The sequence below is a fragment of the Poecilia reticulata genome, linkage group LG9 (assembly GCF_000633615.1).
Source record: "Poecilia reticulata strain Guanapo linkage group LG9, Guppy_female_1.0+MT, whole genome shotgun sequence".
Lineage (NCBI taxonomy): Eukaryota > Metazoa > Chordata > Actinopteri > Cyprinodontiformes > Poeciliidae > Poecilia > Poecilia reticulata.
The window spans coordinates 32827765-32845705 of record NC_024339.1 but is presented as its reverse complement, the minus strand read 5'-3'; the positions used below and the strand labels follow the sequence as shown (position 1 = coordinate 32845705).

The 17941-nt window shown below is 37.8% G+C and overlaps 2 protein-coding genes across 3 annotated transcripts; one reads left to right on the top strand and one right to left on the bottom strand.

Annotated features, from left to right (window-relative positions):
* Nucleotides 1-496: 496 nt before the first annotated feature.
* Nucleotides 497-3914, bottom strand: LOC103470789 (actin, cytoskeletal 3-like). 2 transcript variants are annotated; one of them, XM_008419457.2, is made up of 8 exons: nt 3771-3914; nt 2644-2745; nt 2275-2385; nt 2089-2173; nt 1804-1965; nt 1525-1716; nt 1254-1435; nt 497-640 (listed from the first exon to the last, which is right to left on the bottom strand). In XM_008419457.2, exons 1-8 carry the CDS (start codon nt 3909-3911, stop codon nt 497-499), a joined length of 1119 nt encoding a protein of 372 aa, XP_008417679.1. In that variant the 5' UTR covers nt 3912-3914. The 2 variants fall into 2 exon arrangements, with proteins under 2 accessions (XP_008417679.1, XP_008417680.1); XM_008419458.1 differs by lacking the exon at nt 2644-2745 and having other exon boundaries at nt 3792-3911.
* Nucleotides 3915-5785: 1871 nt separating this feature from the next.
* LOC103470804 (GTPase IMAP family member 7-like) lies at nt 5786-9215 on the top strand. Its single transcript, XM_008419473.2, has 2 exons — nt 5786-5813; nt 8653-9215. The coding sequence occupies exons 1-2, from the start codon at nt 5786-5788 to the stop codon at nt 9213-9215; spliced, it is 591 nt and encodes a 196-aa protein (XP_008417695.2).
* Nucleotides 9216-17941: the final 8726 nt, after the last annotated feature.

Sequence of the window (17941 nt, the reverse complement as noted above, 5' to 3'; positions counted from 1 at the left end):
AAAACAGGCGGCAGGCTCCATCCAACACACAGGTCATCCAGCTCTTTCCCTTGAGAGCGAACCTTGGAGGGAACAATCAGTTCACAGGAACACAGATATTCAACAGAACACGTCATTCACTGACTCACATTAGACTGAATATGAACTAAAGTAATAACAAAAATGATAATACCAAAAAATCTCTGACACATTTAACTGTTGGAGGAAATAAATTCAGAAGCAGTATATTGTTATAACGAGATATGAAAGGTGTTATAATGAGTTTTATATCTTATTACCACCAAAATAGGTTATTACAGTTAAAACAGCAACAATAAAACAAGAAGCTCCTGAATTTATTTCAAAGCTCTAACAGTTAAAAACTTTTATAGTTTTATAATTTTCACTCTAATTTCAAGTTTTAATAGACCATTTTTCTCCACATTATTCCAAAACCCAATAAAAGTTATAACTTGCTCAGCAATAAAGGAAAGTTTAGTGCGAAGGAAACGGATGTTTAGAAACATTTGCGGTGGACGATCGTGGGGCCCGACTCGTCGTACTCCGGTTTGGTGACCCAGATCTGCTGGAAGGAGGAGAGGCCGGCCAGGACGGCGCCGCCTCGCCAGGCAGAGATGTTCCTGCACGGTGGAGCCTCAATCTGCAGGAGGAGGAGAAAACAAAGCAAAGATGATTCATTAGTTTCATCTTTATTATCGGTGTTAACCAGTGAGCATCACTGAGTCTCTGGAAATATTGTCTCAAAAATACATCAACCGTTTCTGTTTTCATGTCATTTTAATTCTCTGGTGAATATCTTGAATGTTTTAAGGATAAATTAAAAGATGATGCCGAAAACTTCTCTATCATTTCTCTTCTTTGACCTTTGGGAGGGAAGGGAGAAACTAAACATTTGAGATGTGATTGTTAAATCTTTGACTGATCCCAGCATCTTCAGTAGCAGTTGATGTTTTAGTAACAAATATAATTTCATCAATGAAAATTAAAGTTATGAAAAAGCCAAGTTATGCTACTTCCTGGCTCAATGTTCATTTGAGCTCTACAGACATGTTTACTTTCTAAAACTGCTGCTCTGTTCAGGGAGCGAGTTCACAGAGACGTTTGATTTCAGATGCTGCAGAGATGCTGGTTGTGCTGCAGAGATGCTGGTTGTGCTGCAGAGACGCTGGTTGTGCTGCAGAAATGCTGGTTGTGCTGCAGCCTGCAGCAGTTTGTTCTTCATTTCTCTGCAACGCCAGAATAAAGTCATGCACCTTGATCCTGACGCCAGCCGGAGCCAGAGCAGTGACCTCGTTCTGCACGCGCTCAGCGAATCCAGGGAACATGGTGGAGCCTCCAGAAAGGAGAATGTTGGAATACAGCTCTGTCCGGATGTCAATGTCACACTTCATGATGCTGCTGCAGATGTTCTCATGAAGACCAGCTGACTCGTTTCCTGAATAATACAAACATTAAACAGTTTTTAATCAATAAATGAAAGAGTGATGCTGTATTGATGTATTTTTCTCTTTAATTGCTACCAACCAACTAAATCTGGTTGGAAGAGAACTTCTGGACAGCGGAACCTCTCGCTGCAGATCTGGACTTCTCGTCCATCTGGAAGCCTGTAGATCTTCTCCAGTGAGGTAGAGGAAGACGCCGTCATTGTTTCCTGCTCAACGTCTAAAGCCACGTAGCAGAGCTTCTCCTTCATGTCTCGAACTATTTCCCGCTCAGCTGAAGGTCAGAGAGACACAAAGGTCCAGGATGTGTCTTTTCTGTCCATTAGGGGTAAAATTCAGGAGAAACCAGAAGCTGTTGTACCGCTGGTTGTGAAGTAGTGGCCTTTGTCCATGAGGATCCTGACCAGGTACTCCGTCAGGCCTCTTCCAGACACGGATGTGCAGCAGACGGCGTGGGGCAGACAGTAGCCGTCATATATTGGGACAGTGTGGCTGACAGCATCACCAGATTCCACCACCAGACCTGCAGCAGATAAATCATAGTAAAGGTTAGAAACACCAACAGGTCAGAAATCTACTGAATTTATTGCATTAAGATTAAACCAGAATGTGAGGAGCATCCAGGTTTATGTTGCAGCTCACTGACCTGTGGTGTGACCAGTAGCAAACAGAGACAGGACCGACTGATTGGCCAAGTACAAGGCAGGAACATGAAAGACCTCAAAAAGGATCTGAACCAACAAAAAGACTTGATGTCACTTAACAAATCCAAACCAAAAAGTGTCTCTATCGATGCAGAGTGATGACAGATGGACAACTGATTAAAACCTGCCTGAGTTTTCTTCTCCCTGCAGGGTTTGGGTGTCGCTGCAGCCTCTGACAGCAGCAGTGGATGTTCTCCAGGATTCACCCGGAGCTCAGAGTCATAGGCATGATACCACAGCTGCATAATGGAAACAGTTTTATCTCTGAGGTTTCAGACTTTACTTATAAAGTTATGGGCAAAGTGAATGAATTTCCCTTCGTACAGCTGAACCAAAATATAAATATGATGTATTAAAGTGACCAAGAAGAGCTACGAGGTTAGCTTTGAGCTAAACATACCAATGTTCATGTAGGGAGAAACTGCTGATGAATATGAAAGCCAGAACTTGGCAGGTTAAACATCCAGTTATAGAAATAGTTATCATTACAGCCTTACCTTTGCCAGTTCATCCCAGTCGGTGTTGAAGTTCTCGTCAGTGATGTATTTTAAGGCCAACACGCCTCTCCTCTCCTGGGCCTCGTTTCCCATGTAGTTTCTCTTTATTCAGAGGCAAAATGAACGACACCAGAGTCACAGAGACACACAGGAAAAGAAAAACTGTCCTGGGAAACTTCTGCATGTGAAAGTATTACGACCTCACAGACTAACCAAAACGACTCCAACGTTAAACTTTTTCAGAAAACAGTCAAACCCAAAGACAAAGTAGCAGATCCAGTTATTTAACAAGGATCATAATAAATGTCACAATTCTGGACTGTTTGGGTTTTAGCTTGTGATCATTTTTCTGTTTTTTTCTGTTTCATAGTTTCTGCCACATTGTTTCTTTCCTCCAGGTTTAATTTTATTGGTTCTTCTTTAATGCTCAGAATAATTTATTCAGATTATTTCTGTCAGGAGCTGCTGTTTGTATTTAGATCATTTATTTGTTCACAGCTTTTGTCATATTTTTGTTCGGTTCATGGAGTTTAACCATCATTTCTTCATGTCTGGTTTCATTAGTGTTTGTTTGGTCTTTTACTTTAGTTTTATTACTTTTTGCCATCATTCTTGTCACAACCTGTTAGTGTTAATATTTTGATTGTCTTTTGTGTTTATTATTTTTGTTCATTGGAGCATTTAGATTTTATTGGTGTTCATTATTCATTTGAAGGTTTTTCCTCATTAGTTAGTCCTTAGGTTTTATTTCATAGATTATTTTTCTGCTGTGTTTATTTTTAATACATATGTTTCAGTTTTCCCTTGTTTTAAGATTCATTCATGTTCTTTAGTTTTTTGTCAGCTGCACATTCTTTCTTTCATTTTCCTTTATTTTTATTCATGCGTTTCTGCAGCACCTTACATTGTTTCTCATGCTCTGTTGGTCTGACTGTATAAGTGAGAGCATGTGACTCGTGTCTGTAAAGTTTCTGTAAAGTTTAGTTTGTCTTTCTGTTTTTGTATTCATTCTAATTTCATATAACATCCCAGTGGCCACATGAACTCGTTCGATACTTACTGATGAATCCTGAAAAAGAAAAAACACAAATTTATTTGCAAACTATTGCAGGTTTAGTTCTGATAACTCTTTGATAGTGAATCTTCACCATGTACTTGTGGCATCCAACAATGGATGGAAACTCATGGGGCTTTTCTTCTGTAGCCATTCCAGCTTTGCACACACCAGATCCATTGTCGATAACAACAGAGACAATTTCATCACCCATTTCTGAAAGAAAGCAATTAAAGAAAATAAATATTCAGTATCAAAACTACTTTCAGTTAAAAAAGTATTTGAAAGTTATCTAATAAAGGACATATTGGTTATTGATGGCATATTAAAGGACATATTGATTATAACTTTCAGGATTTTGACATGAAAACAGCTGGATGTTCATCTCATATGGGGTCAGTGGTCGTCTGTTCCTGAATGCTGCAGATATGAGTATATCTGAGTATGAGCGGCAGAAAATGGATGGATAGTAAACCATCACCTATATTGTTATAAAGCCAACACTGCAGATCTTGTGTTGTAATTCCTGATGTTTTCAAAGGTGAAATGTTGTTTCCAAGTGAACTTTAATGATGTATAAAAACCTGAGGTGAGGAATCAGAGATCTTCACAAAGACAATGACACAAACTATATGGTAGCAGACCGACCATAATCGATAAATTATAGTCTCAAAATAAATAACATGGTATTTGATATTAGCATGAATGTCACAAAATGTATTTATCTGACTATCTAGATCAGCGTTTCTCCATCCTGGTCCTCAGGCCCTCTGTCCTGCATGTTGTTTCCCTTCTGCCACCTGGATTGTATCTCTGGGTGACTAACAGGTTTCTGCAGCACCTGATGGTCATTCAGTCATTTGAATCGGCTGTTCTGGACTAGAGGCTCATCTAGAACATGCAGAGCAGGAGGCTGAGGACCAGGGGGAGAAACTCTGGTCTAGAGGAAGTGATTATATATTAAATAAGTGTGAATTAGTTTGAGATCTGCTCTGAAATGAACATCTCAATATCAGGTTGTTGTTCTGACGAACTTTTGAAGAATCAAAGATGATTCAGAGACTTTATTTTCTATCCATTCTGTGCATTTAACCAGCAACATCTGCAGCATCATGATTATTTAGTAGCATGTCTAATGTTCCTAAAGTAAAAGAAAAACTTCACTTTGCCTTCTCTTGTATTTCTATTCAAATAAACGATGCAAACATCATTTATTTGTTTATTCAGTTTAAGGCTCCAGACATCGAGTTGTCTGGAGCCTACTACCACCAACATCCAGCGACATCCACTAGATGTCGCTGTAGAGCAAATGAAACATGCAGTTCATCGGCTCAGGAGTCGAACAGTTTGACAGAAAACTTTCATGATTCATCTCAGCATCACTATTTCTTGGTCTCAGGACGACGTGCTTCATGTTTTTCAAGTTCGGTGAGTGGAAGCATGTCTGTTTAGCAGGGTGAGGTTCAGCTCTGCTGTCCTGCCTGTAGGAACATCCACTGCTGCTGGGAGGCAGTGAAACAAACCCTGGACATAAAAATCCTCCTGGATCACTCGACTCAGACGACACTTCACTAATAAATACCATCAGTTTTTGAAACAACAACTTTTGATGAAAATTTAAGTGCATTTTGAGGAAATTGGGGAACTTTTTCAAGCCAGTAAAGATCACAGATTCAGTTTCAACCTCTGACTAAAGTCATTCAGTGTCTGGTCAGTTAAACCTGTACTAAATAAATTAATGTAAAGTTTTGAATGAGAAGAAAACACAAAAGACATTTTCAGACATAAATCTCCATCATTAGGCTAGAAAACTTAGTCAGTAATCTGATTTAATGTAAAAACCTGCTGATGTAAATATGTGGTTTTGACTATTCAGCCTGATTTTGTAAACCTTAATTAAAGCTGTTAAACTTCTGTTTTTGTCTTTAAAAACAAAGAGACACGGTCTGGTTCTGGTTCTGGTTCTGGTTCTTACCTGTTGCAGGTGAAGGGTCTGTGATAGTTTCAGCTGTGAATATGGGAAATGCAGCACCCAGACCTCCTGCGGCTCCAAACAGAAAGTTCTCCTCTCATTGGAAGAGGAGCTTGATGCACAATGCAAACAGACACTGTCTGCATTCTTGTGACGCAACAGAGAGATGCATGTATGAAAGAAACACAGCTAAAAACGAGGAAATAAACTGTTCAGTTCTAGTTTGTTTGGTATTGAACTACAAAAATCAATAAGTTAAAGTATTTCATCAATATATCTATAAAGCAGGAAAATCCAGAAAACCTGAGGCTTCATCTGTCAGAGGCCTCAGTGGAAAGATGAACCTCTTTATATCAGTTAGGAGTTTAGATTTCACAGAAGTGAATAAAAGCTAAACAGAACTTTATTCTGAGGGAATCTAGCTGAGAGGAATATTATTAACATGAGCATTAAAGGTGGACGTCGTCTCTTCTTCTACCCTGAACCTCACATTTCTGCTGTTTGGTCATTTTTGTTGAGCATCACATCAATATGTGAACTTGGACTTGATCCTCTGGAATGGAGAAAATGCTTCCTATAAACATGGTGACAAAAGATTTGAGTCAAAACGAAACACAATCTGCTGGTCCTAAACTAACAGCCTCTGTTCAAACAAACTCGTCTGGTCTGGAGCATCAGGTGTTTCATTATCAGGAAAGTTTGAAGAGACTTTTTCATTACTTATCTCTGTTTTAACATTTAACACATTTTCATGCTGTTTGATATTGAAACAGTCCTGATGTATGCTCCTCCCATTATCTGGCATTAAGAGGAAAACAGGAGAAAAACTACATGCAGCTTAGAGAATAAAAACCTGGTTGTAACGTTTAAAGCAGTGAATCTGAGAAAATATGATTTAACCATAAAAACATTAAGAATATTAATGAGCCTAAAAGATACAGAACCATTTTTCTAACCTCCCTTTAAACTGGTTTAATGTTTGTTTTGTGTGAGCTCAGTTTCTCTTTCTGTTTTTAAAAAATGTTCTTTACGTTTCTTCACATAACTTTCATTCTTTCCTCATTCTTTTGATCCCAGTCACTGTTTATATCACTATTTATATTAAATGCAGGGATCAGGGATCAGCAAACATAAAACTCTGTGGTGCAATTCTGACCGTTTTATGACTTTTAACATCCAGTGTGTTCATATGTCAGAGACTGAGCAGAAAGTCTCTGCATCATTCTCAATAGTATGACGACCTCACAACTGGGCAATATGACTAAGAAATAAAATCTCAGATTTTTTTTATCTCAATTTTTCTAAAAAAAAATAAAATAAAATTTAAAAAAATCATCTGTTCTTTTCTGAGAGATGACCAGAATTCAAAGAGCAAAGCTCTGCAAAAAGATGGCGGCCCAAATATCAGTCTGAACTACACTGGGCGGTACCGCCCCCTGGTGGCTGCTCAGAGGACGGCAGGGGGCGCTGAGGTTACGGATTGTGTTTGCTAGAAAGTAAACTTTACACCTTATATGCACAACAATACAGGTTTAGACTGGTTGCAGGAAATTCTGCCCCCCTGTGCCAGTTTGGTGACCATGTCTGACCAACTCAATTCATGAAGTTTATTCATTTCAGTTTACTAAGTTTATAACTTAATTCATTAAGTGTGTTGAACATGACAAATTTAAGTCACTCTTAATCAAATAACTTATTTTTGTATAATAAATAATTCAAATCTCTTTGATTAATTTCTACAAAAGATCAACTCAAACTTTTAAGTTGTTCCAAACTAAAGAGCTAAAATATAGAAAATTACATGATCGCTCAAATTTAGCTTAAAATACAGCTAGAACTTGAATTGTTTTAAATGTATGTTTTAACATGTTAATTTAGTTTATCACAGATCCTGGACACTAAAAAATGTATATAATAGAACTAACTTAATTAAATTGCTTCAATTGGTAACGAGTTATTGAATTAAGTTGGGTCAACGTAATTTATTAAGTTTTTTTAACTTGACAAATTTAATTCAGTCTTCCTCAAATCATTTCATTTACTCCCATTAAAGCATCTCTCCTCTCAGAGAGGAAGACAAGCAGCAAAGGTCATCAGGCTGGAATCGAACCTGTGATGGCGGCTGACAGGTTCGATTCCGGCCTGATGACATTTGCTGCTTGTCTTCCTCTCTGAGAGGAGAGATGCTTTATTTGAAGTAAATTAAATGATTTCAGCAACATAAAAATCTATTTTATGGCATAACATATACAACATAAAATGTATTTATTTTAAAAATATTGAGAATTAAGATTTTTATGCAGCTAAATCATTAGCATATGGAAACATGAAGGAAAAAAATCATTTTTTGACCCATACCAAAAAGTCTGAATGCTGAATTAGAACCAAAGAATGATTCAAGAAAGTTGAGTTGGGAAATATGGAAATGATTTATTAACCAGATAAACCAGAAACATAACAGGAAGTGGAAAAACCTGCTGGGATCTTTGGTCATAATGTTCTGGTTGACTGAAATATATAAAAAACTAAAGGAGTAGACATGAAACTAATTTTTAAAGAGTCAAAGCGATGATATGTATATATTTGTTTACTGTCAATTCATGTTAGAGAACTTAATCACTTTATGAGACACTTTTGTTTTCTGTTAAGACAAATATTTCAACTTAAAGTTGCAACTTGATGCATTTTTTTAAAGGTTTTATTTTCTCTAGTGGCCTTTATTTGATAGTTAATTGACAGGAAAGAGGGTAATGAGAGAAGGGGAAGACATGCGGCAAAGGTCTCCAGGCCGGGACAGCCGCGTCAAGGACTAAGGCCTCCAAATGTGGGTTGTGCTTAACCCAGGCGCCACCACAGCACTCCCAACTTGATGCCTTTTTAATTCAATCAAGTAATCATAATACTAAAAGGTTTTCTGTTTATAATTATTATTACTGCTGTAATTTCCCAGGTACTCCAGTGTATCACCATGCTGATCGTCTCTGGATGGTTCTAATCGGGAAAACTGGCAGTGGGAAGAGCGCATCAGGGAACACCATCCTGGGAAGAAGAGAGTTTAAATCTAAAGCTGACAGTGAGGCAGACGGTCGCCATGTTGCTGTTGTTGACACTCCTGGTCTGTTTGACACCAACATGACCTCAGATCAGGTCAATGAAGAGTTAAAGAAATGTCTCAGTCTGGTGGCTCCAGGTCCTCATGTCTTCCTGCTGGTTTTACCGATCGGCAGATTAACTGAAGGAGACAGAGAGACACTGAGAATGATTGAGAAGGTTTTGGGAAACAATTATAAAAAGTTTACGGTTGTGCTTTTTTCTAGAGGAGACGCACTGGAATATGATGAGGCGTCCATTGAAGATTATACTGAAGATGAATGTGATGAAGCCTGTAAGGATCTGATCAGAGACTGTGGAGGAAGAATCCATGTGTTTAATAACTATAAAATAAAGAATCGTTCACAGGTCACTGAACTGATCGAAATGATCGACATCATGGTGAAGGAGAATAAAGGCTGCTGCTACACTGGAAGTTTATTATCTGTAAGCTGAGAGAGTTTGAATCCAAACTAATTTCTTCTGTTTGTGCAGAAAAACTTTGATCAATGAAGTTTATCATGAATAGTGTTAAAATCGGGATATAGAAAATACATGTAGAGAACAAAAGAGGCTTTGAGACAAAAGAAACTCTGAATCCCAGAATGCATAGCGATGACCTAATAATGTGTTTCTGAAAAATGAATATTAATGATGAGCTGTAATATTTCTGCATTATTTTTTAGTTCTTGGTGTTTCACTTTAGTTCTTTTTGGCTACTTTTTATTTGTAATCATTATTTCTTTTCCTAGTTCTTTTCATTTTACTTTGTAGTTTGGTTAAACTGACTTAGTTTAGAACAGAGAGAAACATTTTTATGTAAGATAAAACAAAAATCATGCTGTTCATGTCCTTTTCAAGCTGTCAACGCTTTTAATTACTGTAATGTTGTAACTACAAGACTGATCAGTTGAGCAGTGAACTCACAGGATGAGGATCCTGAAATCTAAAGATGAATTATTAGGTATTTATTGTTAGTCGAAGATCTAGTTTGCTGCTGGATCTGTTCTGTGTATTTATTTTGGGGTTTTTCTGTGTCTAGATCTGTTTCTCCTGTGAGTCTCTGTGCCGTCTTGTCTTGAATGTCGGGTCCTCGTCCATTGAACGCCATACGTTCTCCATGTCATCCTGCTTATCTGTTCCTCAGGCTGTTCAGTTTGGACATTAAATCATCTTATTTTCATCATGATAACCTGGGCCTACCGTGGTCTTCCTCACCACCATCATCTGCACATCATGACATTTTCTTTACAGTTTGCAGCATTAATAATGTTTTAACACCCAGAAATTTTAACCTGATACTAACTTCAAATCCATCATTTACTGTGAACCACTGAGCTTTACAATATAAACAGCAGAAATTTGAATGATGGAATTAGGAGAGATTTATTGTTTTTTAGTTTTATACTGGAGTTTTGACAAATGTTCAGTCTGGAAGACTCTCTAGTTTCACCTGCCTCATCAATCAGTGCCTCCTCCTCTTCACCCAGGACCCATCAGCGCTGGATCAAGCCACATCATGGCCAATTATCGATCAACTCCAGTCATAAGAACCTTCATCCACGGCCTCCTCCTCTTACCAGCTGTGATCATCCCACCTCCGCCCGTCTCCACCTTCAGCTCCCAGCTCTCAGGCCTCATCCTCTTTTGCCACCAGTACAGCCCCAGGGGGTCTATACGTCCCTATGCAGCATCAGGAATGTTTATTGAGCTCATCGAAGTCCAACTGGGCCTGAACACCAAAGGACTTTATGTTTATTTGTCATTAAACTCTTTTTAATCGCTTTCTTTCTCTGTCTGAGTCTCTCCAGATTGAACTGCTTATAAACTGTTTTTTAGTTTTAGTTTAATGTTTAGTTCGTTTGCGCTTGTTTGTGGAATTTTGAATTATTTAAAAAAAATGTATGAATAAAGTTGTTTTATAAATACAAAATACTGTAAATACTGTATTTACTGTATTTTACTTCTCCTCACAATATGGAGTATTTTTAATAACAGAGTTTAGATAAATGTTTCTGCTTGGGAGCAAGAATAGAAAAAAGATCAAATCAGATTCAGAGCTGCTGATTTCTGTCAAACTTAAGCAAAAACTCTAATTGTTTGCATTCAAATTCTGTACATTTAGAGAAACTGAACCAGTTAAACAATTATTTACTTCATGTTTTAGTCAGACGTCGTTCGTCCTGTTATTCTGAGGTCAGTAACGCAAAGTGAATGATAAATTATTTAACTGCTAAAACAGATCAGATTTACGATGCGAACTTTAAATTATGTTTATAGTATTTTAATTGATTTAATCAAAGAATGAGGGATATAAATAAAAAGTGTTTTCTTTAGAAGTTTCTTACATCGATGTAACTTTAACTGTTAATATCTGAATTACACATTGAAAGGTTGAAATCTATTGAATTAAAATTGGGACTTTGCTATAAAATACTAAAACAATGCAGAGTTAAAACTGATTCTCTATAATCGATTATAGAAAATGGGAAATTATGGAAATCAATTTCATAAATTCAGAATAATGTTTAAATTAAATTGATTACAAAATATTTATCAAATTAGAAAAACCAATTATTTAGTTCAACATTTATTTAAGTTTTCAGAGTAGTGAGAAATAATTATATTCAATAAAACTATAAATGTTTCTTCTCATCACATCCAAAAGTTTTAGTCAGCTTTGTGGTTTAATAAATAAGAAGAATCAAGAAACAAAGAACGCTAGCTGGAGAGGCACCAGCAACCCTCCCGACCCCACTGAGGGACAAGGGTGCAAGAAAATGGATGGATGGATGGATGGATGGATGGATGGATGGATGGATGGATGGATGGAAGCAACAAATATTTGTTTCATTCTCAGAGTAACATCCTCTGTCCTTTAGGAACCTGAAACTCATAAATTAATATAAGAAATAAAGAAACCATGTTATTTAAAATATAGGAAATCAAAGAACACAAAAATAAAAACAGATCAAGTGAAGATGAAGTGAAATTATTTAAGCATTTATTCTTCATAATGCTGTGCCAAACACATCTCACTTAATTTAATTTTTTTTTCAAAATACTGATTTTTGATAGTAATATCAGAAGTTAAAAGTCAGGAAAATACACAGATTTTCTAAGACAGTTTGGAGGAATATTTATAGGCTGCCAGAGAGATATATAGACATCTGTTAGATATATATAGATATAGATGTCTGTTTGTTTAGGTGCATTATCTCTGGATGCAGAATCAGACATTATAATCGGTAAGTCTTTTTTTTGTCATATCTTTTCTCTGTAACCCTAATTCTAAAATAATTTAATCATATAAAAATGAAAATCGTAAATATATACCTATTATTCCTCCAGAGCTTACTAAAAATCAGAAGACACACCAGTCCCAAACAGAACCAGAGTTCTTCCACGGTAATTTTAGTACCTTTTTTACACTTATGTAATCAGAGTTCTAAAACTGAAAAAATATATATTAATAAACATTTACTACGTTTCTATTTTCTTATAGATAAACAGGAAAACTACAGGAGGAATTGTTTATCGCTGACTAAAAAAAGACCTGTCTCTGAATCTATATGTTCTTCACAGCTGATGAATGGAACTGGTTTCAGAACAGTTCCTGATCAAAAATCAACCTACATACATATGAGAGTTTAAATAGTGTATTTGAACTAATCAGGAAACTGTTTTTTTATCAACGTATTTCTTTTATGATCCATAGCTTTAACTTCTAATGAAGATTCAGTAATTTACATCTCATCTGGCTCGGAAGACAGCCTTGTATCTGACTTACCTCCTAGGCGGAGAGTTGACGCCGTTGGCATCACGCCTCCTCCCTCGCCACGGCAAGAAACTACAGCGGACCCAGAACCAGAACAAGAACCAGGACCAGAAGCAGAACCAGAACCAGAGAGGCCTTCCGATTCTAATCACACTGGTAAGTTTTATTGTTTAAAATTATTATTTATTATTTTATTAGCATACATAGTAAACTTTAAACTTTACTTGAATGAATGAATGAAATATATATAGTATATTTAAAGTGTTGTAATTGAATGTCTTTAATTCCATATTCTGTAAGGGTCATGCTGCTGCGTGTGTGTGTGTTGGTAAACGTGACTTAGCAGGACATTGTTACAATACAGCACTGGAAGGACATTTCAATTTCTTTTTCCCTCTATTGTACCAAAAGCCTGTATGAAATCTCAACACACATTCATTATATTTCACAGCTTCCCGAGCCCGAGAAGCACGCGCGTGAGTGTGTGTGTGTGCATGTGTTGGTAAAAGTGATTTAGCAGGACATTGTCAGAATACTACACTAGACGGACATTTCAATTTTTTTTCTCTATTGCACCAAAGCCTGTAGGGATGTGTATGAAATCTCAACACACATTCATTATAGTTCACAGCTTCCAAAGCCCGAACAATACTACGCAAGAGGAGAGCAGACAATCTTCAAGCCAGAACCGTCTTATTGGATGGATTGATTACAGGTATATTATTTGATTTTATCAACTAAAATGCCACATCACCGCTGCTAGAAATGTATTCCTGATTATTTATTTATTTATTACAGAATCTGTGTGGCTTCTGGAGAAACGTGCTGGGTCCAGAAAACAAAGATCAACATTCTACCGCTCTATGAGTGCAAGAGCTAAGTTACTACTACAAGCAACCAAAATTCTGGTGGACAAGGTTTACTCTGATGCAAAATTGTTTGAGAAATGATTCATGTTTGATCTGTCTCTTATAACTCTGTGAAGTATGGATAACTAAGAAGATAGAGCTGAATTAAATGAAGCTTTTCAAAATCCAGAATCTCAGACAGATTATTCACAACAAATTGTTAATGTAATTCAGAATTTGCAATCATTTGTTTCAACACTGAATACTGTGGAAAATAATAACATTTCACAGAACCCTGCTTTTAGCCCTGCTTTAAGCCCTCTGCGATCACCTATTTAAAACCAGTCTGAAGTATCGGAATATTTCAGACAAATTAACGATGCACTTCACGGTTTAAATAATTGTCTTTTATCACAAAACTCACCCGCCGCCTCACCCGCTGGTTCATTTGTACTCAATGAAGCTTTTCAAAATACATAATCACAACCCGGGTTATCAACTGCAGCAGTTGATCAAGCACAGCAGCAAGGAGGTGGTCTAAACCAAATTCAGAGGGTTGAACGCCAACGTTTCAATAACATTGAAATGAGGAGACCGTTATCAATCCCGCCTCCAACTCATGCTGTACCTGACATTGCTCAATTTTACACCGCAGTTATGAATGTTTTAATCAATCTGGCTGACACTGCAGGCTCAATGGCTGCACGTAATGATCTGGTACAGTTGGAGTTAGTGGGGGATAATATTTCTCATCACATAACTGTTTCTGTTACTGATGATGACGCAATCCTACCAGCATTTGAGCAATTTTTAGGTGACCTGGTTCAATCTAATGCAGAGCTGCCTTCAGAAAGTGACTTAGAGCTGGTTCTTCAAATAGTCAAGAATCCCACAGAAGGTACAAAACGCAAGGCTAAAAAAACATTGGAGTGTGAATTGATTCATAAGTAAAGGCGCCACCTGTACATTGTACAAAATACCGATAATCAGCTGTGTTTTGCAATATGTCTCGCACATCTCACTCATCCAGAATTTACAGATAATTGTTTGTACAGGCTAGACTGTGGCAGTAACAGGCAGGTTTATCTGAACAGACACCGGTTACATTCAGCGACATTGCAAAGTTTGAAAACATTGTACAAACAAAAATTGTAGTAATTCATCGAACCTCAAAGAATGGTGCTTTGTCTAAATTTGAGACAGATTTTCAAAACCGAACAAATCCTTGCTTTCTCCTACTCCATCAGGAACATTACTTTGGAATTAAGAATCTCGCAGGTTTTACCGGCGCGAGGTATATTTGCAAATTTTGTTTCAGCGGTTACAATAATGCTAACACTCATCACTGTCAGGGTTACTGTGGTGTCTGCTGCAGCTACAGCTGTACACATTTGCAGTACAATCCAGTACCTTGTAAAGAATCTGCCGAAACTCAACATGTTATGATAGACACAAAGAACCTCGCAACAGACCTCGCGTTGAAATGCTTGTGAGTGTATGCGAGATGATCAAATTTTGTTTTACATGTAAAAGGTTATATCGCATCCCCATGACCAAAGAGAACACCTTACATGTATATGAATCAAAATGTGGGATCTGCGGTGAAAAAAATCTACCACCTGGTACAGACGTAACTCTAAACGATCATCTGTGCTACATTCAGACAGGTACTGCCGATGACAAACTTCACGACAAACTCGTGTTCTACAATTTTGAAAGCTATTTTGATCAGAGCGGTGCGCATATTCGGTTTCTAATATGTTCCAAAACAGTGAAAGGTGTTGAATGGCATGCTTACGGCTTGGGTTGAGCGAAACAATTTCTTCTACATTTCAGACGACCGATGTACAAGGGTTACACCTTCCTTGCACACAAGGCACGGAGATACGATAGTTATTTACTAAAGAATGCTATGGTACAGTTGGGCATAAAACCATATCTGATCATGCAGGGAGGAAAAGTGCTCTGTTTTACAGACCCTGACTAAGAGTTAAAATTTATTGACAGCCTGTCATTTCTGACCATAAACTTGAGTGCCATGCCGAAAGCATTAGGTTTCACCGATCATTCCAAGGGTTACTTCCCCCATCTGTTTTCCTCAGAACAGCGTCTCAAGTACATCGGGGAGTTTCCTCCTTTAGATTGTTACGATGTCAAGCTTATGACTCCTAGTGAGCGACATAAAATTACTGATTGGTACAGAGAAGCTTCAAAAGGTATTTTTGACTTTCAGAAAGAATCTCTCCGATATTGTAAAACGGATGTGGACATTCTTTTCTGGGGTTGTGTAAAATTCAGAGAGGAGTTCTTCAAAGAAACAAATGTCGACCCCTTCAAAAGCGTGACAATTTCTTCTGCATGTATGCAAGTTTTTGTCACCAATTTTCTTTCAGAAAAAAGTTTGGCCATCCCATCAGTTGTAGATTACAGGCGAGGGTCCAAAACTTTCTCTAATGCATCCATCCAGTGGCTAGAGTGGAACATGATCAGTAGGAACATACACATTGAACATGCATTGAACACGGGTGAGCGAAAAATCGAACCCTATTTTGTCGACGGTTTTGCGGTAATTGATGGTTTACCCACAGTGATGTCCTTCAATGGCTGTATCCATCATGGATGTCCACAGTTTTTCCAACCCTCAGAAACATGTCCTTTGAGAAAGTACCATTCGAACAAATTCATGCAGCCACGATTGAAAGATCTAGGATTCAGCAAACTGTTTATGGTGTTCGAGTTGAGATTCTGTGGGAACATGATTGGAATGAGATGAAGAAGTCTCATCCTGGGGTGATCAGATTCCTGAAAAAATTTGTAGCCCCAGAACCTTTGTCCCCTCGAAAAGCTCTGTATGGTGTCCGAACATGTGCTGTCAAGCTGAGGTACACAGCAGGGCCGGGTGAGTCTGTGCATTATGTGGATTTCACGTCTCTCTACCCATACGTAAATTCAGCATTTGAATATCCGCTAGGCCACCCGACCATCATTTACAAAGATTTTGATGATCCCAACACAACTACTTTGGGTTAATCAGAGCCACCGTTTATCCCCCGCGGGGTTTGTTTTTTCCTGTTCTGCCCTTCAAGACATCTCGGAGTAAGCTAGTTTTCACTCTTTGTCGCACATTTGCAGAAACTAACAACCAAACAGGTTCCTCCACCCATGAGGACGAGGAGCGGGCTCTGACAGGTGTTTGGGTGAGTGTGGAGTTTCAAAAGGCATTGCAGTGTGGGTATCGTGTTGGAAAAATCMCTGCGGTCTGGCATTTTGAGAGAAGCAGTAACACAATCTTCAAAGGTTACATTCACACCTTTCTGAAGGGGAAACAGGAAGCCAGCGGGTATCCATCTGAAGTGGTGGATCAGGAGAGCAAGTTGAAATATGTGAGAGATTATGAACTCAATCAAGGTATCCGGCTGGATGTAAACAAAATTGAGGTGAATCCTGCTAAAAGACAAGTAGCTAAATTATGTCTTAACAGCTTCTGGGGCTAGTTCGCACAAAGAAATGATCTCTCGCAGACCACATTTGTGAGTGATCCTGATGAGTTCTTTAAGTTCTTATTCTCAGGTAAATACGAAGTGAAGTACTTCCACTTTCTCAGTCCTGAAACCTGTCTGATGCAGTGGATTTACTGCAAACGCTGCATCACTCCTCCCAACAAGCTAAATAATGTTTTCATAGCTTTGTTTACGACAGCTTACACTCGTTTAAAAGTTTTCAACTGTCTGGAGCGAGTGCAGCAAAAAATTCTCTACATAGATACGGACAGTTTGATCAATGTGGTGAAAGATGGTGAGAATACTCTAGAACTCGGGAATTACCTCGGAGATTTAACTGATGAGCTGGGGAGAGACACAATTCAGGAATTTGTGGCAGCAGGACCCAAAAGCTATGCGTATCTAACAAAGCAACTAAAGAAAGTAGTGATCCGAGTGAAAGGGATTACTCAAACGCACGATTGCAGTGAGAGAGTCAATTTTGACAAAATCAGAGAACTGGTGGGAGGGTACTTAAATGGTTTCCGAGACGGTGTTATTGAGGTACCTCAGCGCACCATCAAACGTGATAAAAAGGGGTTCTTCTTAAAAAATGCGACATTTCTGAAAAGGTTTAAGGTTGTATATGACAAAAGAAGGCGTTTTTCAGATGGTTCAACTCTACCTTATGGTTATTACAGTTTAAGATAAAAAATGTCTTATTCAGGTGATGTTCAGGAAATTTATTTTGATCCTAGATTCAAATTACCTTTCTCATGTATGATTGTAGGAGCGAGCGGATGTGGAAAATCATACTTTGTAGGAAAAATGTTGCAAAATATTGATCATGTCATGAATGCTGTACCTGACAATATTATCTGGATTTTTACTTCTTTTSAACCATTGTATGGTGAATTGCAAAAACTGAATAHRAATATTAAATTTGTGGAAGGACTGCCTGATTCTTTCGAGGATGAAGATTTGTTTCCATCGAATCAAAGTCACTTGGTCATTTTGGACGATGTCATTTTCCAGGCTTCTAACCACCCTGAAGTAGCCAAATTGTTCACGCAATAT